The sequence below is a fragment of the Myotis lucifugus genome, unplaced genomic scaffold, assembly GCF_000147115.1.
Source record: "Myotis lucifugus unplaced genomic scaffold, Myoluc2.0 scaffold_138, whole genome shotgun sequence".
Classification (NCBI taxonomy): domain Eukaryota; kingdom Metazoa; phylum Chordata; class Mammalia; order Chiroptera; family Vespertilionidae; genus Myotis; species Myotis lucifugus.
In genome coordinates, this window is record NW_005871186.1 from 1,458,997 (window position 1) to 1,479,559 (window position 20,563).

General features: G+C 40.2%; 1 protein-coding gene and 1 pseudogene across 6 annotated transcripts in view; one reads left to right on the forward strand and one right to left on the reverse strand.

Moving 5' to 3' along the window:
* The window catches only part of STIM1 (stromal interaction molecule 1), a 197,801-nt gene that overhangs the window by 55,301 nt on the left and 121,937 nt on the right, over positions 1-20,563 (forward strand). The window contains exon 1 of one of the 6 annotated variants that reach the window (XM_023758753.1): positions 6,750-6,804. The exons of the other annotated variants lie outside the window; for them this stretch is intronic. Coding sequence (XP_023614521.1) covers positions 6,765-6,804 — 40 coding nt within the window. The 5' untranslated portion in view covers positions 6,750-6,764. Of the gene's footprint in view, positions 1-6,749; positions 6,805-20,563 lie in introns of those variants that run through there. 6 annotated transcript variants of the gene reach the window in all.
* On the reverse strand, positions 14,113-15,044 carry LOC106698116 (annotated as a pseudogene).

Consider the following 20,563-nt stretch of genomic DNA (forward strand, 5'->3'; position numbering starts at 1 on the left):
CCCCATATCTCTCAGAGAAAAAGACGAAGTCCTTAGAGTAACTTGGCTCCCAGTTACCTAGTCTATCTTCATCTCACCCTGCCCCATTGCTTGCTCACTATTCTTTGAATAAGATGTACTCTTGCCTCAAGGTCTTTGCACTCGTTTTTTCCTTTCTTCTAACATTCTGTGTGGCTCATTATCTTACTTCAGATCTTTTGGTCAAATGTCATCTTCTCAATGGCCCCCTTCAATCATTCTATTTAAAAATAGCAACCCCTTCCCCTAGCACACCTCAAGCTGTATTTTCTACTTTATTTTTCTTCATAGCATTTGTCACCCTCTGACTTATTTACTTGTCAGGCCCTCTACCTTGTCCCCCACTCCCTGTTAGTTCCATAAGAGCAGTGATTTTTGTTCATTGTTGAATCCTCAATGCCTAGAATACTAATTGACACATAGTATGTGCTTAGTATTTGTTGAATGTAATATTTTGGGCCAGATATACTGCTAGATTATATATATATTTGTTGTTTACTTTTCTTTTTTTTTTTTAAATATATATTTTATTGATTTTTTACAGAGAGGAAGGGAGAGGGATAGAGAGTTAGAAACATCGATCAGCTGCCTCCTGCACACTCCCTACTGGGTATGTGCCGGCAACCAAGGTACATGCCCTTGACCGGAATCGAACCTGGGACCCTTGAGTCTGCAGGCCGACGCTCTATCCATTGAGCCAAACCGGTTAGGGCTGTTTACTTTTCTTTACAACCCTGTAAGATATCACTATTATTTTACCAGTGAGGAAAGTGATTTGCCCAAGATTGAGTGGCTAGAATCTGTTTCATTAAATACATTGCCAAGCAAGCCCAAATAAAATATTATAGATCTGTTCCATTAAATACATTGCCAAGCAAGCCCAAATAAAATATTATAGAATGACAGAGTCTAAATATTATTGCTTTGCTGCTGAATAGAGGCGAACATACCAGAAGAAAGGCAAAATCTTAGTGTTCTGAACACATTGTTCATTCACTCCCATACAAACACAATGACATTTGTGAGGTTACTGCAGCTGGAAATCTAAAACACCTGGAACAAAGCCTTTGCGTGAGATCTTCCTGTGCACCACTTGATATACCTTTGGTTTGTATACACAGAAAGTCAGAAGAGTTTGGTGATGATTTGGAAATTTTTCTCTCCCACTCTCCAGGAAAGACCTTCTTTCCCTAGTTTGGAATAACATTGGGTTGCTTTGGGCTAATTGCTTCATATCACTTTTCTTTCCTGAGGTATAATGTTAGCCAAGGTCAGTGTATAAGCCATTTCCAGGGTATACTTATTGTGACTTTCTCTGTGGTATGGTGATTGGGAAGGTCTAGGTCAGAGCTGTTCCCAAAGTCAAATGAGGTTGGAGTTAGAGATATCTTCTGGGTAAAATGAGGCTGGGTTCAAATGCCATCCTAAAGGTATGTCATTCTGTCAGAGAGAAGATAAGGGAGACTAAGATCAGGATCCAACCCCTCAGCTGGCCGGGATATAGTATATCTCTCTCCTAAGTCCCAGGTACCAATAACTTTTTTCCATTTTTTAAAATTGTTGTAAAAAATATATGACATAAAAATTGCCATCATAACTCATTTCTAAGCATCAAGTTCAGTAGTATGCATTAAATAATTTGTAATGTTGTGCAACCATTTCCACCACCATCCATCTCCATAACTCTTTTCATTTTATAAAATTGAAACTCTATATCTATCTATTTCTTTATTTCTTTATTTTTAAAATATATTTTATTGATTTTTTACAGAGAGGAAGGGAGAGAGATAGAGAGTTAGAAACATCGATGAGAGAGAAACATCGATCAGCTGCCTCCTGCACATCTTCTGGGGATATGCCCGCAACCAAGGTACATGCCCTTGACCGGAATCGAACCTGGGACCTTTCAGTCCGCAGGCCGACGCTCTATCCACTGAGCCAAACCGGTTTCGGCTATTTATTTATTTTAAAATACATTTTATTGATTTCAGAGAGGAAGAGAGAGATGGAAACATCAGTGATGAGAGAGAATCATTGATCAGCTGCCTCCTGAACGCCCCCTACGGGGGCTCGAGCCCATATCTCTGGCATGTGCCCTTAACCGAAATCGAACTCAGGACCCGTTAGTCCACAGGCTGACGTTCTATCCACTGAGCGAAACCAGCTAGGACTCTATACCCATTTAGACAATCCCCTATTTCCTTTTTCCCCAGTCCCTGGCAACCACCATTCTACTTTCTGTCTCTATGATTTTGACTACTCTAAAACCCAGGTACCAGTAACTTTGGAGTGAAAGACCTGGTGAAGCCCTGGGCTTATAAGAGACCCAGACAGAGGAAGCAGAAGCAGTTATAAGTAATACGACAGAAGTAGAAGAGGAAGAGGTCAAATAAGGTCATTCTGTGATGACATATCCAGATAATAGCGAATAGTGAACTTTGGATCAGTGTGGTCCTGAGGGTACAACCAGACTGGGAAAAGAGCTGTTCCCAGGGAATAATAAAAAAAGGACAAGAACTTTCCCCAGGGTAAGATAAGCCTGAGGGGAAAGTGTATGGGGGTGACAACACCATTCCCAGGGTGAGAGAAAGAAAATAGCATGTTTGAACAGTCACTTGTAGCAAGGGAAACATAATAAGAGGAAAGAATTTTAGGACAACATGTTTAGGAGATGAGGCTAGGGAAACAGTAAATGCCTGATTATAGAGAGTCTCATGTGTCATGTTAAGGATTTGAGACTATTCTTTGGGCAATGCAGAGCCACTGAAAAGTTTTAAATAAGGGATAGACAGAAGAAATTTGCTTCTGGTCATTATGCCCTGTGTTCCCAGGGGAGCTGAGGTCAGGAAAAGCTAGAAAAGAGTATGGCAGCCTAGGAACTCAAGGCAGATATTTGCCAAAGCCACAAGTATCTGGCACATCAGTCTGAGTAGAGCCGCCTGAGCAGTGGTAGAGCCTGACCTCAGTGAAATCACATAGGGTTTCCTGGACCTTGTCAAAAACTAAGAACCGTGGTGGTTGCCCAGCATTGCGAATGTAATAAATGCCACTGAATTATTTACTTTAAAACGGTTAATTTTGTGAATTTTATCTCAATTAAACAAGCTTAAAAACAAAATCAAACAAAACTAAGAACCTTGTTCTCCCTCAGTCTTTGTAGGACTTGGTCTGGGGTTTTGTTATTGCCTTTCTTCTGGAAGGGCTTGACTTATCAGTGGTGGCATTGGGAAGTCAAGGATGGGACTATGCATAGCAGCAGAGATGTGAGCCTAAAGCTCTCTCCTTGTCTATCCCAGGCATGTACCCTTGACTGGAATTGAACCCGGAACCCATCAGTCTGCAGGCCGATGCTCTATCCACTGAGCCAATTTGACTACGGCTCAAGTTGCTTCTTGCTGTTGGTTACCAGAGTCCTCTTTCCCAACAAGTCAATCTAACTATGGCCCTTCTCTTGCTTTCCCATTCCTTACAGAATCTGGTGTTCATGGCATTCCAGATCTGGCTTCTGCACATTGTCTTTTCAGCAAATCTCTGTCTGTTTGTTTTATTTTATCTTTTATTGAATTAATTGGGGTGACATTGATTAATAAAATTATATAGGTTTCAGGTGTACAGTCCTACAATACATCATCTGTATATCGTATTGTGTGTTCACCACCCTTAGTCAAGTCTCCTTCCATCACCATTTATCCCCTAAACCCCTTTCTGCTCTCTCTCTGTTTTGTTTTTATTCACGCTTTCCATTTAGCTTAGAATGTCTTCCTACCTTTTCTAGCTGATAAACTTCTTATCCTTCAATACTGAGCTCTCCAATATCACCATTTTTTTGAAGCCTTCTCTCGTCTTCCTGCCCATAGGTAGGCAGTCCATTCTGCTGTTATTCTTCTATTATATTTTATATGTCTCTCTGTTTATTATCTCACTGTATTATAATGGCTTTGTGTGTGATTACCACACAGATTGGGAGTATTTTTAAAAAGGGGCCTACTTTGTTTTTTTTTCTGACCCAGTATTGCCCAGAGATAGCTCTCACTGCTTTTTTTTTTAAAAAAAGAAACTTTTATTTCTATACTATAAATACCCAGTTACAAAAGGCAGAGAATAGGCTATGTTGGTATTGGTCAATGTAGTAAGGCTAACAGGGCCCTAAATTCATAACAGTCTTGCTCTTCTTTTCCTTTCACCCTAGCCAAATGTTCCACTAAAACAATAACTGCAAACCTCAAGGTAGCTGGGCTTGGGAATAAGTTCTTTGTTAAATAAGACTAATAATAATAATAAAAAGAATATCTGAAGTGAGTATAACATAGACTGTTAGTTGTCTTTGCCAATATTGACTCTTACATTCTTCCTTTAATGATAGAACACCTAAGTTTTCGTGGGGCACATAACTGCCCAACCTCCTTTGCAACCAAGTTATGGCCACAAATCTAAGTTCTAACCAGTGGGATCTAAGTGAAAGTGGTGTGTCTACCTCTTCTGGGTCATGTGCTTACAAAGAATGGATGAGTACCCTTTTCTCCTTCCTGCTGGCTGGGAGATGGTGGGAGCTGCAGCATTTCTTTTGGTCTCAGAGATAGAGGAATCATATTGAGTGAGGATGCCAAAATTCCACTCTCAGTCCCTGACTGTTAACTGCTCAGTTGTTATATGAGAGAAATACACTCTCTTTCATTTAATCTTTTCTAAGTGGGGTTCTCATAGTTATAGCAGCTTGACCTGTACCTTCACCAATGCAGTGAGGTATCGGGGTTGCTGCCGCGTCACGTTGCTGCTGCTGCTGCTGCTTCTTCTTCTTCTTCTTCTCCTCCTCCTCCTCCTCCTCCTCCTCCTCCTCCTCCTCCTCCTCCTCCTTCTCCTCCTCCTTCTTCTCCTTCCTTCCTTCCTTCCTTCCTTCCTTCCTTTTTAATATGATTTTTAATATATTTGAGTGGGATTTCAGAGAGGAATGGAGAGGGAGAGAGAGAGAGATAGAAACATCAATGATGAGAGAGAATCATTGATCAGCTGCCTCCTATATGTCCCCCACTGGGGACCAAGCCCACAACCCGGGCATGTGCCCTTGACTGGAATTGAACCGAGAACCCATCAGTCTGCAGGCCAACGCTCTATCCACTGAGCCAATTTGGCTAGGGTTCAAGTTGCTTCTTGCTGTTGTTCCTGGATGTCTCTTACCCACTCAGTGAGTTTCTGACCATTTCTTGTCTTGCCATGCCTCTCCTCTTAGTCCTAATTCTTGTTGCTCAGCAGATTCCCAAATTCTCTCATATACTGTAAAAAATGTTTATTGAGGTGAAAAATCATATAACATAAAAGTAACCTTTTTAAATTGAACAATTCAGTGATATTTAGTACATTAACAATGTTGTGTAACCACCACCTCTATCTAGTTCCAAACATTTCCATCACCCCAGAGTAAAGCACCTTACCTATTAAGCAGTTCCTTGCCATTCCCCCTATCCCCTGGCAACAGTCAGTTTGCTATCTGTCTCCATGGATGATTTATCTGTTCTCGATATTTCATATTAATGGAATCATAATATGTGGCCTTTTGTGAATGACTTCTTTAACTTAGCATAGTATTTTATAGGTTCATTCATATTATAGCATGTGTCAGTATATCATTCTTTTAAAAAAGTATTAAAGAAAATTGTGGTAAAATATATAATATAAACTTTGCCATTTTATCCATTTATGTTTTTCAATTATAGTTTACATCATTATTATTTTGTATTAGTTTCAGGTGTACCGTGTAGCAATTGAACCATCGTATGTTTTATGAAGTGTTTTCCCTGATATTTCCAGTACCCACCTGGCTATATACATAGTTATTACAATGTTATTGACTATATTTCCTATGCTGTACTTTACATCCCATGACTATTTTGTAGCCATTTTAACCATCTTAAGTGTACAACTCAGTAGCACTTATTATATTCACAGTGTTGTCCAACTATCACCACTATCTATTTCCAAAACCTTTTTCAACAGCCCAAATAGAAACTCTGTACCCATTAAGCCAGTGGTTCTCAACCTTCTGGCCCTTTAAATACAGTTCCTCATGTTGTGACCCCCAACCATAAAATTATTTTCGTTGCTACTCCATAACTGTAATTTTGCTACTGTTATGAATCGTATTGTAAATATCTGATATGCAGGATGGTCTTAGGTGACCCCTGTGAAAGGGTTGTTCGACCGCCAAAGGGGTCGCGACCCACAGGTTGAGAACCGCTGCTAAGCAGTACCTTCCTGTTTCCTCCTCCCCCCTAGCTCCTGCTAAACTCAAATCTACTTTCTGTCTTCATGAATTGCCTATTTTAGATACTTATTTCATATAAGTGGAATCATACAGTGCTTTTATTTTTAAAAAAATTATTGATTTTGAGAGAGAGAGAGGAAGGGGGAGAAACATCGATTTGTTGTTCCACTTATTTATGCATTCATTGTTTGCTTCTTGTATGTGCCCTAACAGGATTGAACCTCAACCTTGGCGTATCAGGAGGACGCTCTAACCAACTGAGCAACCCAGTCAGAACCAATATTTTTCTTTTGTGTCTGGCTTATTTCACATAGCATAATGTTCATAGGTTTATCCATGTTGTAGTATATATCAAAAAACTTCATTTCATTTTATAACTGGAAAATATGTATGTACACACACACTTTTTATTTATATGTTTGTTGCAAAGTAGTTTTTTATTTTTTTTTTGGCATCCCATTTATCTATTTTTTTCCTTTTGTTGCTCATGCTTTTGATGTTATATCTAAGAATCTTGCCAATCCAAGGTAATGAAAATTATGTTTATATTTTCTTCTATGGTTTTAGCTCTTATATTTAGGTCATTTATGCATAGATAATTGTTATATATGGTGTGAGTCTAATGTATTTTTAAATCATTGAATGTATGCTATTGGGGTTTTCCCAGTCACTAATGAGTGTTAGCTACTGTTGGCTTAAGTGTAGTTTGTCATCATAGGTGCATCTTAGAAGACATTTCTTCCTCTTCAGATCTTATCCTCTGATGTGCGTTTGGTAGGTCTAGGGCTACTGTGTGAGTAAGGCCATTTGACCTTCAGGGCTGCCAGTCAGTTGAGCGACACATCATTATGTATCTGAATTGGGATGCTGTGCCATGAGCTTGTTTATATCTCAGTCTCTGAGGAAAGGGAGCAGGGTGAGGCTTGAATGAAACAAGCAAAGCTGCCAGGGACAGAGAAACAATGCTGTCAGGTAGCAAGTCTGTACTGAGCCCAGTCAGGTTCCCAGCCCTGTGTATTGCTTGCTGAGAATTGCAAAGCAGTAATGTGTAGTCAAAAGGTATAATTTAGAGACAGAAGCCTTGATTTCAAATTGGATGACTTCAAGTGATTCAGTTCTCTCTGAACCTCTGTGTCTTCCAATATACAATATGAATACTGACTTTTGTTTTTGAAGATCTGATGAGATTATCAATTGGAAAGTGAGTTGGAAATTGTAAAATGCTGTGCACATTCAGGAATGTACTGGGGATTCAAGAAGACAGTCTCTGGAAGCTTTTTAAAAAAGATTCTTTCCCTGACTGAGATTTATAATAAAGGTTTGGGTTTATTGACCAGATGGAGGTTTGGAGTTGATTAACCAGATGGGTATTCCTCAGTTATTTTCCCAAATAATGTTCCATGTTTTGTGACTCTTTAAAATTTTGTAAAGTACAGTTTACATTCAATATTATTTTGTATTAGTTTCAGGTGTACAGCATAGTGGTTAGACATTCATACCCCAAAGTGTTCCCCCTGATTTTTCCAGTACCACCTGGCACCATACATGCTTATTGTAATACTAGAGGCCTGGTGCACGAATTTGTGCATGGTGGGGTCCCTCAGACTGGCTGGTGATTGGGGCTGTCTCACCCAGTTCCAATTGGACCGATGGGGGCTGGCCGGCTGGGGAGGGACCACCGTGGGAGGGCTCCAGGGTGTGTCCGGCCTGACTGGCCCAGTCCCGATCAACTGAACCCCAGCAGCAAGCTAATCTACCGGTTGGAGCGTCTGTGTGGTCAGTGTGTGTCATAGCGACTGGTCGAGTGGTCCACTGAACAGTCGAGCGGTCGACCGATTGGTCAGACACTTAGCATATTATGCTTTTATTATATAGGATTATTGATTATATTTTCTATGCTGTACTTTACATCCCTGTGAATATTTTGTAACTACCCATCTGTACTTCTCAATCCCTTCACCTTTTTTACTCAGTCCCCCAATCTCCCTCCCCTCTGGCTACTATCAATCTGTTCTCTGTATCTATAAGTCTGTTTCTGTTTTGTTTGTTCATTTATATTTTAGATTCCATATGTAACTGAACTCTTATGATATTTGTCTTTTTCTGACTGACTTATTTCACTTAGCATCATAGCCTCTAGGTCCATCAATACTGTTACAAATGGTAAGATTTCATTCTTTTTTATGTCCGATGTTGTGACTCTTTCTTTTGCAGGTGACAGAAATATAACTCAAAGTGACTTAAGCAAGAGAGAGGGCCTTATTGACTGAAGTAACTAAAAATCCTAGAAGTAGATCTTCCTTTAGACACAGCAAGATCCAGGGGCTTGAATGATGTGATTTGGACCTAATTTCTTTTCTCTTGGCTCTGCTTTTCTTTGTTCTGATGTCATTCTTAGGCAGTGTCAAAGATAGATATCAGCTTTGGGTATGCATTCTACCAACTAAGCAACCACTATTGAAAAATAATACCTCTTTCCTGCTGGTGCTGGCAGTCCTGGGTATGATTTTGGTTTGGGTTCTGTGCCTATCCTAAAGTAATCACCGTGGCCAGAAGAATGCTGGACTTTTCTTGGCCAACATAATTACATTCTACTCATGGAATCAGAGTCAGCTCCCCTGGAACCATGTGGATTGAGAGCAGGGGAGAAGATCAAGGTGCATTTATTCAAAGAAGGGTTTTGGAGATTGGGAGGTAGCTTAAATCAGCAACATTTATAGATGTCTGCTTCATAATTGAGCCATTTTTATTTTAAAAAAGAAGTATATTTCCAATATTTAAAACACAATACAAATAAAGTTGTTCTGCTTGAAGAACTAGATATTGCCAAGGAACCTGGGTGGGAGTTTGGGAGGCTGGGGAAAGGAAGGGCCTGCAGAGCATAACTTGAAAACTGCTAGATAGTTTACTCAATAATTATTTGTTGGAGGTGTAATAGTCCCCAAATTCTTTTTTCCTGTCTTTTTTTTTTTTTTTTTTGTAGATGAGATTGTATTTTCCCTCCAATCAGGGAGAGTGGGGTAAGTAGCAGAGTCAGTTATAACCTGAGGTTGAGGATGCCAAGGACCTTGCTTAGTCCTGACATCCAAAAGTGTGCTTTTTTTTTTTTTTTAAAGAAGCCATGAGTCTTTCAGACACTTTACAATGTGTTGGTTAATGTGAGTGATGAAATATGTTTGTATCTTACGCATTTTGCAAGGGCTCAGTATACTAGACGTGTAGAGCCTGAGCTGGATTCTGTATTGTAAAGTGAGGGTGAAAGCTGCTTTCACACACCAGCCAGCCCATTAGGCAGCCAATAGCTACTCAGGTTTTTTTAAGATATAATTTACATAACATAAAATTTGCATTTTAAAGTGTACAGTTCAGTGGTTTTAAAATAATATTATGCAACAATCACCACTATTGAATTCCAGAACATTTTCGTCATCCCAAAAAAGAACCCACTGAGTAGTCACTCCCCGTTCTCTAGCCCCTGGCCATTAATCTACTTTCTGTCTCTGTGGATTTACAGCTGCTTATCAGTGGTTATACTTAAGTAGTTTTCCCCTGAAACTATTTTTTATTATTTTAAAAATAAACTTTATTTTAATAAAATAAATCTCATACTGTAGTAGAGGTTTTTTTCTTGTGCATTTTCTGTTTAGTGATCCTTAAAAGGCAGTTTCTTTTGTATTTCAGTGTTTGACAGAATATAGCAAATACTTTTAACTGGCACATGAAAAAAAAATATCCTACTGCATAGAACATCTCTCACCCTCCATAATTTATAATATTTATTTATCTTTTTATTTTTATTCTTTAATACATATTTTTTATTGTTAACAGTATTACAGATGTCCCCTATTTCCCCCCTCCCTTTTCCTCACCTGAGGACATTTTTAAAAATTGATGAGAGAGAGAGAGAGAGAGAAACATTGATGTGAAAGAGAAATGTTGATCAGTTGCCTCCTGTACACGTCTGGGGATCAAACCTATAATCTAGGTATGTGCCCTGACTGGGAATTGAACCTGCCACTCCTTGGTATACGGGATGACTCTTCAACCAACTGAGCCAGTCAGGGCTATAATATTTATTTAAAAATTGTTAAGGGCCCAGCTGGTGTGCCTCAGTGATTGAGCGTAGACTCATAAGCCAGGAGGTCATTGTTTGGTTCCTGGTCAAGGTACATGCCCTGGTTGCAGGCTCCATTCCCAGTAGGGGGTGTGAAGCAGGCAGAGGATCAATGATTTTTTCTCATCATTGATGTTTCTATCCCTCTCTCCCTCTCTCATCCTCTCTCTGAAATCAATAAAAACATTTTTAAAAAAAATGTTAAGAAATATTTTGTATACAGGTTGTCCCAGAAATGTATACACACTTTGAATAATTTTTAATTCCAATGGGTTAAATATGAAAACATCAATTGAGATATCAGCTGTTAAAATGTACATATATATTTTTTGGATGCCTTGTATATTGTTCAAATAGCATTTGCTGACAATTGAGTGCAGTTTAAAAATTTACTTTTCATGTACTATTTAATCCTATTTTTTACTGCAGCAAGAAGTAATAGTGTTTGACCAATGATATGTGCCTTTCCCCCCACTGTTAAGCAGGAATCCTATTAAAAGACTTCTTAATTGGATTATGTCCAGATTTCAAACTTCAAATACAATTTATAGAGGTTTATCTTTAGATTTATTTTTTAGATGTGTTTTTCATCATGACAGCTTTATTTCATCATTAGTTAATGCAAGGATCAGCAAACTATGCCTAATTCTATAAAGAAAGTTTTTTTTTGGAACACAGCCACCTTTACATATTCCCTGTGGCTACTTTTGTACTATAATGGCAGAGTTATCTATAATAATAAAAGCGTAATATGCTAATTAGACCGGACAGCCAAATGACCTTCCTGATGAAGCTGGGGCTGTGAGGGCCAAGGCAGCCCGTGCAACTGTGAGGGCTGAGGCAAGCCGCCTTGGCTATCAGGGCCAAGCCCCTTGCACAAATTTTGTGCATCGGGCCTCTAGTTTAGTTATAATGGGGAATGTATGGTCTGTGAGCCTAAGATATTTAGTATCTTGCCCTCTACAGAAAATGTTTGCTGACTCCTGATTTAGGCACAATATAAACTAAGGATGCGGTTCATTGTTAATAATAAATATAAATCCACATTTTAAGTAGTCTTTGATAATTTTGAATTTATTGCCAACTTACTGTTTCAACCAATTAGTTTGTTTTTACCTTGATATAGAGCTTATACTAGGAATAGAAGGATCAGCTTTGTCACTTTCTTATTACTGTTTATTTTTGTGTGTTATTTTAATATCACTTGCAATCCATGATAATTACTTTTTTGTGTGTTTTGCTCATTTATTTGCAATAATCCTTTAAAATCATTTATCTGCATGGTGAAGGTTGGTTTACTTGGGGTGGGGGGGAATAGAAACTGTATTTCACAAGTTCATTTAATCAGACATGTATTAACTGCAGTATGTCAGAGATCCTGGAGTTACTCCAGACACTGATGTTCTCCCTCTAGCACTGTGGAGCTCCTACTATTGTCAGGACACCTTGTGATAAATGATATGGAAATATCTGAGGGCACATTGTTAGTCTGTACAGTTAATACTAGTAAAGCATAATTCATATATTTTAAGGTTAAGAACTAATATAAAATAAGAGTTTTAATTTTTCTTTCTCTGCTTTCATTGTAAAGTCTTATGCATCCCACTTTGAAAATGACTGTCTTAATATATTGTTTGTGTAAATGTAGGCATAATCCCTGAATATAAATAAAAGGTTATAACATAATAAGAATTGAGCTCTAAGTCCAGCAAAGATTACCTTGTGTGGATAGTACTGTCAGCAGCTGCAGTTAGAGAATCTGAAAACCAAGCAAAGCCTCACTTAGTTGTTTCACTTGCTCTTGTCCTGTGTGGACAGCCTTCTCTCTTCCAATAAGATTTTATATCTGCAGCTAATTAAATCAAGACTTTAATTTGGGGTGGAGGACATAGGATTGTGTCTTCCTGCCAATCTGTCACCCACCAGAAACACTGTAGTGAGCAAGATCACCACCTAACAGGGGGATTTAATTTGGGGAGTCGACAAAAGCTTAAGTATGGTGCATACTACCTGGGTTCAAATTCTGGACTCCTTGATTTATTAGTTGCATATTCTTAGGTAAGTTTACTTTAACTTCTCTTAGGTTAAGTAGGGAGAATGGTACCCAGTTTATAAGGTTGATATGAAAAGTAGGTAATCCATAAAGAGTGCTTAGGAGAGTATCTTGCACATATGAAGTGCTCAGTTAATGCTTGGTTAGTATTTAACTTAAAAAAAAAAATATATATATATATATATATATATATATATATATATATATATAATTTATTCAGAGAAGAAAGGAGAGAGAGTTAGAAGCATCAATGATGAGAGAGAATCATTGATCGGCTGCCTCCTGCATGCCCCCTACTGAGGATTGAGCCTGCAACCTGGGCATGTGCCCTTGACAGGAATTGAACCTGGGACTCTTCAGTCTGCAGGCCGGTGCTCTATCCACTGAGCAAAACCAGCCAGGGCAGTATTTCACTTTTTGAAGGTTCAGATTTTGTCAGTGTACTGAGACTATTTATCTCTTCAAGCAGACTCTCTTAACAAAGTTTACAAGGCTGATACATAAAACTAGAATGCCAATTTTTAAGTTTATCTTGAGAAATAGAACTGTCACATATACTGAAATGCTTATGTTGGTATGACCAGTACATTTTCTACGTTTGGGTACCATGGAACACCAAATTCTAGTCATAAAGGTTATGGTGAACATAGGATCTGAATTAAGGGCAGTAGTTAGATGAATCCAATGTTTTGTGTATAATACCAAAGTGACTAAAAATGAATATTTATTACGCTTTCCTCTGTTTAAGAATTTCTTCACTCACAATGCCAGACATTTACTTTCAACTTCTTTTGCAGCTTGTCTTAGATTCTTTCAGTCTCATCCATTCACCATGCACTTTGACCCTCAAGAGCTGGTGATGCAAAGGAGCAGAGACTGCAGTGGTGGTAGTGTATATAGCAAGATGGAATTCCTGGAGCAGCTATGGTAGTGGTATTACAGTGGCTATATTATGGTGGCTGAGGATAGTGGAGGTTGGCAGTGGAAGCAGAGATGTGCTGACCAGACTTGTTCTGCTGCCTGGTTTTGGGCGTTGTCCTTGGTTGGCATCATCTCTGGTTTCCTACTTCTCCAGGTGAGAATAAGCTTCTCTTTAAAAAATAAAATAAAAATTTTTTTCATTGATTTCAGAGAGGAAGGGAGAGGGAGAGAGAGATAGAAACATCAGTGATGAGAGAGAATCATTGATTGGCTGCCTCCTGCACACCCCACACTGGGGAGTGAGCCCACAACCCGGGCATGTGCCCTGACGGGGAATTGAACTGAGACCTTCTGGCTCATAGGTCGACACTCAATCAGCTGGGCTGAGAATGAGCTTCTCTCTTTTTTTAATTAAAATATTTTATTGATTTATTACAGAGAGGAAGGGAGAGGGATAGAGAGTTAGAAACATCGATGAGAGAGAAACATCGATCAGCTGCCTCCTGCACACTCCCCACTGGGGATGTGCCCGCAACCAAGGTACATGCCCTTGACCGGAATCGAACCTGGGACCCTTGAGTCTGCAGGCTGACGCTCTATCCACTGAGCCAAACTGGCTAGGGCGAATGAGCTTCTCTTAATAAGTTCTCCTTCTGCTTAGACTAGCCAGCATCAGTTTTGGTTGTTAATTTGCTAAGTTGCTCTTGCCATTAAAAACTCTGGGTGATACAGCGGCTATAATAAGTAGCCTAATACATTCATCTCACAGTAGGGATGGGAAGATCATGGGAAAGCAACTGGAATGCTTAGATTTTGTTGGCTACCTCTCTCCTTGAGAGTGCTAAGTTAGGATCACTGTATTCCGGGCCTAGAATTGTGCCTGGCATTTAGTAGGTGTTCAGTAAACCTTTATGGAATGAATGAATGGTGGGCTTATTCTGCCAGTGAACCCAATAGTGTGTCTGTCAATATGTGTGCCTGTGACTCTGCTTTATCTCATCTTTCATAGCTGACCAACCTCCCTGACAAAGGACAAATTTTTTCTTTAGATATGCTAATACAGATGTAATCTTGTATAACAGCAAAATTTTACTGGCTTGGAAACTGTTCTGTCTTTTATTTTATTTTTTTAATTTTAAGTTTTTAATGAAAGTTGTATGTAATATTACTTTATTCCTGCATCTTCTCAATGGTTTCTTCCTTGTATTTTCCCGTTTCCTTTCCTACTTGGTGAGATTTGGCTTTATGTTCAAGGATCTTTTTGCAGTCTTTGTCCAGCTTTAGTCTAGTGATACCCACCTTGCTGGGGTGAATGCCCACATGAACAGTTGTACCATTAGCTTTCTCCTGTTGCACTCATTCAATGTAGATGACAAATTTCTTCCTGTAAACCTGGACTACTTTGCCAATTTGCTGTCCTTTGTAATGTCCTCGAACAACCTGAACTTCATCATCCTTTCGGATGGGCATGGATCGAACATTATACTTCTCTCTCAGCTCTTTGGAAAGAGGAAAAGACATAATCTTCCTTTGAATGTGGGAAGGTGCATTGAAATGCCTTTTATGGTTCTTGCTCCGGTCAGAAGTCACAAAGGGATTGAACTTCATTTTGACCGCTGGCGCTCCTACGAAGGCCGCAAGAGGGAAGAGACCCACACGCTACTGTTCTGTCTTTTAAATTCACTTGGCTTATTTGTGTTGTGTGGAATTTTTAGTTTAGCTTTGGGATGTGTGAGTGTGATTTTGTGTGTTTGCCATGTGCATGCACGTAGAAGGGCACCTCACAGAGCTCCAAAATGCTGACAAGAACTTGAATTCCTTCCTGGTGTTCTGGAAGCCATCATTTCTTGAGTCTTCCTCATGAGGCTATTGACGGAATAAAGAAAAGCTCATAGACAGTTCCGTATACACACATAAATATATAGAACTGTATTTACATCTCAGATGTTCCACCTGAAAACTTTATGGCTCTTGGTAAGTTTCTTACAGATGTCCTGCTTTGCTTTTCCTCTGATTGTGGCACTGAGATTAGAAAAGACAGAAATACAGGCCCTTTATTTCCACTTTTCCTTTTTTATTTTAAAGCAGGAAGACCTCTGCTCCAGGCCTACCCTTTAAGGAACTATATAGGAACTGGCAACTACCATCCACATTCCCATGCCACGAGGTCATTTGCTTATATTTACTGAGCTCATTCCTGGGTGTTATGAGATGATGGCCTTCGGAGGCTGAGGGTGCTGGGATTTTGAGAGGTTGGGATGGCTTGTTCCCAGTTCATTATGTTCTTTGCCTCCATTCCTGGTGGAGTGTCTGAGGCTGGTGGCAGAATAGTATACCTGAGACCCTTCTCTCTTAGTCTCTAGAACACAGTGTTTTAGACTTTGGGATTCTCATAATGTAGGGCTGGCGCTTTGAAATTAATATCTGTGAGCAAACTCATCAAGATGTAGGGATCATCTGGCCTACCCTTCCTGAGTTTCAAATGTTAGACCCAAGCCTAAAGAACAGTGACTTGTCCAAGGTGACACAGTCTGTCAGGGTAGAGTGAGTGAAAATCTTTCCAAGGGCAAATTGAAATCCTACAAAGGCCAAGCCCCATCTGAGACCTACTGTCACACAAAGCCAGCAGGGTTGAGAGGGTGAGGGATTTACTCTGCAGTTTCCTTCCCTGCATCTTGTGAAGAGTCAACACCTTACCTCTGGTTGCTTTGGTTTGCTCCCACATTTCATAATTTAGAGTGGACCCAAGACTGCAATGCTTGGTCTGGAACACACCCCAACCCTAAATTGTCTGTCTTTGGCTTAGGTTATCAAGTTTACAGACAACAATCCTGTGCCTCTGTGATCATGTGACCAGGCTATTAATAGATCTGAAGTTCTGGGAGAGCCTCAGCTCTTCCCCACCTCTCTACTCTCAGCAGGTTGCCTGCTCATAATTTCCGCAGTGTTCAGATAGCTAGACAGAGAATGGAAACGGGGCAATCTGCCCATCCCCTTTTAGGTGGCAGAGTGGACCCAAGTCTGTATGAGCAGCCTTAGCCTCTGGCCTCTTTTGTCTCTGTGCTGTATCAGGTCAAGTGAAAGTGCTTAGCATTTAGGAGGAAATAATGCTCCTATGCCTTAGGGGGGATTAAAAAAATTAACCTGTTTTTGGGGGCATTTGTGTTTTTTAATGATCACATATAGCCCAGAGAAATGGGGGTAAAACTGAAGGGAGGGGAAGAAGGCCTGTCAGTCTGTGGGCAACAAAGTGATGGCTGTAGCAGGATGGTACCTACCATAAGCCTATGTGACCTTAGTGAACCAGGTCAGATAGTGACTGTCCTGCAGGCTAATGAACCATATTCCTCACAGGTGGGGTTTCTACTTCTTAACTCCTACTTTATCTCTCCTTACTTCCTATCATACAAATTGTTCTTTGTTCTGTTGTTCATCAAATCTGCTGTCATCTTCCACGCATGGACATTTGTAGAGACCACATTAAGATTCTAGTCAAAATGTGACTATTGACAGTTTAGGGCTCTACAAATAGTTTTGAATCCCCAGTTACCCCAAAGTCATTTTGTACTGGAGTGCTCTCATTCCTTCATTGGTGTATTCAAACATTCTAACATATTGGGCACTCCCTCTATGCCAAATACTGTACTATGCCCTGGGAATCAGTACAATGAACAAAACAGATATGGTTTCTGCTCTCCTAGAGCTTATAGTGTTGTAGGGAAGGTAAAAACGAACCAAATAATCACAGTAAAGTCTGATAAATGTCATGAGTAGAAATAAGGGATGTGATAACAGGGTACATTTTGCAAGAAAACTTAATATTGTTTAGGGTGTCAGGAAAGACCTCACTTTATGTGAGGAAATGACATTTGAGTCCTAAGAATTAAGAAGAATTAGCTAAGTAACTGGGGTTAAAAAAGGTAGAGTATTATAGATGCAAAGAGGTCAGGTGATAGGGATAAGTCCGTATCCATATTTGTTCATTTAATTAATTTAAAATTTATTTTTGGGAGAGAGAGAAACACTGATTGGTTGTTCTGCTTATTCATGCATTCATTGGTTGATGCTTGTATGTGCCCAGACTGGGGATCAAACCCACAATCTTGGTATATCCGGATGATGCTCTAACCAACTGAGCTACCCGGCCAGAGCTGGTTCATTTCTTAAGCAACCATTTATAATTGATAGATAATATCATGCAGTATGCTAAGGTCTGGGAACATAAAAAGCAATTCTTACCTGCCCTGGAGAAACTCAGGAGCAGTGGCATCCCTCTTCGGTAACCAGGGTGCTAAGGTCACCTTAGATCTTGGACTCAGTCTCCTGGGTCCCATGTGACAGGACTTAACACCTTTAGAGAAACTGCCTGTCCTTGAGTGTTTGACCCACCTGTCAAGCAGAGAGGACATAGACCTCAGCTGGAGACTTGTACCATTTGTTTGCTCTTATCCCTGGCTTCACACTCACCAGATCCTTGGTTGATGGGATTCATCTACAGACTTGAGGTTGATGGAGGTCCAGAAATTGGCTTTTACCCCAGTAGGAACATAGAAGAGGCTTTCTGAGATAAAGTTGCCTTGATTTTCAGAGCTTTATTTTCCTGGTATATTGTATTTGTTATTGGGATTGATTTGTGGTCTCAGACCCATCCATTGTCTTGAATACACCTCCAGTGGTATTTTAGCTCTTTTTCTGAGTTCCTGCATTACTTATAGACAAAAGTCTTAGTGGCTGCCTATCTTGGACTGTGCATTGCATAATTCCAGGATGTGCTGTTCACATACACTGTGTTGTGAATGAGGCCACACCTCCCTAATTGTGCAACAGTGCATTATTGTGGCTCTGGTTAAAGGGAAGGGAAGTAAAATTATTTAAACACTGACTATATGCCTCAGGCTAGGTATTTTATATTCTTTACTTCATTTAATATTCCCAGTAATGCTCTGAGGTAAATACTAATGTCTCATTTATTGAAAAAACTAAAGGTTCAGTGAAGCTAGTAAGTGGTGGCTCAGGTCTGATTCTAAAGGCCCTGCCTCTCTTCCACTCCTATCTGTTTCCCAACGTGGTTATAGACTTCAGTTCTTGTGTGTTATCTTGTTTCCATGGCTTCTTTGGCCTTGTTTACTTTGACTGTCTGCCTGGCCTCTCTGTGTCAATAACCCAAGGATTCTCAGCATGGCTGGGGTTCAGAAATGTGTCCTACTAGAGTCATTTTTTCCCCATCTGAAATGTATTTTTGTGCTTAGCATGAGACAACACTATAACCGTAGCTAAAGTCATTTTTAAAGCACCAGTCAGCTCTGATTTATTAGACTGCCTTTCTTACTTTAGCTCACACAGCATCCTCAGGGGGACAGAAGCTGGAGATGGCTCACTAGAAATGAGTTGGAGTGAAAAAGGCATTGGATATGGGCTTAGGGGGTGGGTGAGATTCCCTCAGCAGTTCAAAGTTGCATGTCTACTAAGGTTAGTTGGTTGGACCTTTGTAAATTAGTACTTAATGTCCCTTTTCCAGAGACTTGAGGTTCTCATTTCTCTCTTTCAGTAGAAGGCTTGCCTCTTCAGCTGGGGATTCTGGAGCTACTGACCTTAGAGTACGGGAAGTTTTTTCCTTCCCAGAGTTGTCAGGGTGTGTGTGGTGTAGAAGAGGGATGTGTGTAAGGCAGAGTCTGGGAAAAGGAGGCAGAGGAGGTGGGATGCATATTTGCCATTTCACCTGCTTTTCAGCACTCTTCTTTCTCTTCCTTTCTTCTCTTGGAGGCTTTGCAGTCCTCTTTGAGAAGTTGGGTCTTAAATAGCACAAGACACACTGCTTACAGTTCCTGAAACATGACAGATGTTTTCCTATCTCAGATCCTTGTAATATTCTGTTCCCTCTATCAGGAATGTCCTTCTCATCTTCTCTACCTCATGTATGTACCTGCTCATCCTTCAAGACCCATTTGGGAGGAAAAAAAATATATATATATATATCCCCCAATTGATTTTTAGAGAAAGTGGAAGGGAGTGGGAGAGACATACACAGAGAGAAACATTGATGTGAGAGAGAAACATCTATCGGTTACCTCCCTACCCAGGCCTGGGGTCGAGCTTGCAACTGAGTTATGTGCCCTTGACTGGAATCGAGCACAAACCCTCAGCCTGTGGGCCTGTGCTCTATCCACTGAGCCAAATTGACTAGGGCAATATATATATAATTGATTTCAGAGAGGAAGGGAGAGGGAGAGATAGAAACATCAGTGATTACAGAGAATCATTGATTAGCTGCCTCCTGTATGTCCTCTACTGGGGATTGAACCCGAAACCCGGGCATGTGCCCTGACCAGGAATTGAACTGTGATCTCCTGACTAATAGGTTGATGCTCAGCCACTAAGCCACACCGGCCAGGCTCAAGACCCACTGTAGATGCACCTTTTCAGGACACGCTCTTTGATGTCTTCTCTCTGGCACAGCCACTTTTGTGTTTCCACAGCATTTTGCACAGGTCTCCGTTGTACTGTGATTATTCACTTAACTCTCTGCTTTCCTTTCCACATTTGGAGCAAGCAAGAAACAGTCAGTTTTGTGTGTGTGTGTGTGTGTGGCTGTGTGTGTTTTTTAAATCAGGCACAAGGCCTGAAGGAGACTATAGTATCAGTAATTGTTGAACTGAGCTACAAAGAATTAGAAGTAGATGGTTGTGTACAACTACCTTGTGTACCTCTATAAACTGAAACAGGATTCTCTTGTATAATTCACTGTATTGTGTGTCTTTCAGGCCCCATAGCCTTTCAAACATGCATGGTAGTAGCTGACTTCCAGAGAGAAGTGTCCTGCTCTACAGATGTTTTCTTTGCCTGCTTTGCCTTACCTTGCCCTTCACCTCACAGTGCTCTTCTAAACCCCTGGGCCTGACCCAGGGAATGAGTAGGAGGAAATGCCAGAAATGAGCTACTCTTGGCATCGTGAATCCTTAATTCGCAGGTTTGGCCCTGTGGGGCAATGCAAGGTGAGAAAATGGAAATGAACCCTGTTCCTGTAATAGCAGCTGAAAGGGATCTCCTCTAGATTATTACTGCTATCACTGTTGCTGTAGCAGCTGCAGCAGTGAGGCAGTTCCCTTATTGCATTCTGGATCCAAGAATCAATTCTTCTAAGTTAGCTCACTTGGCTCGCCCTGAGATTTATCTCATGGCTGAGAGCCTGAAACAAGTT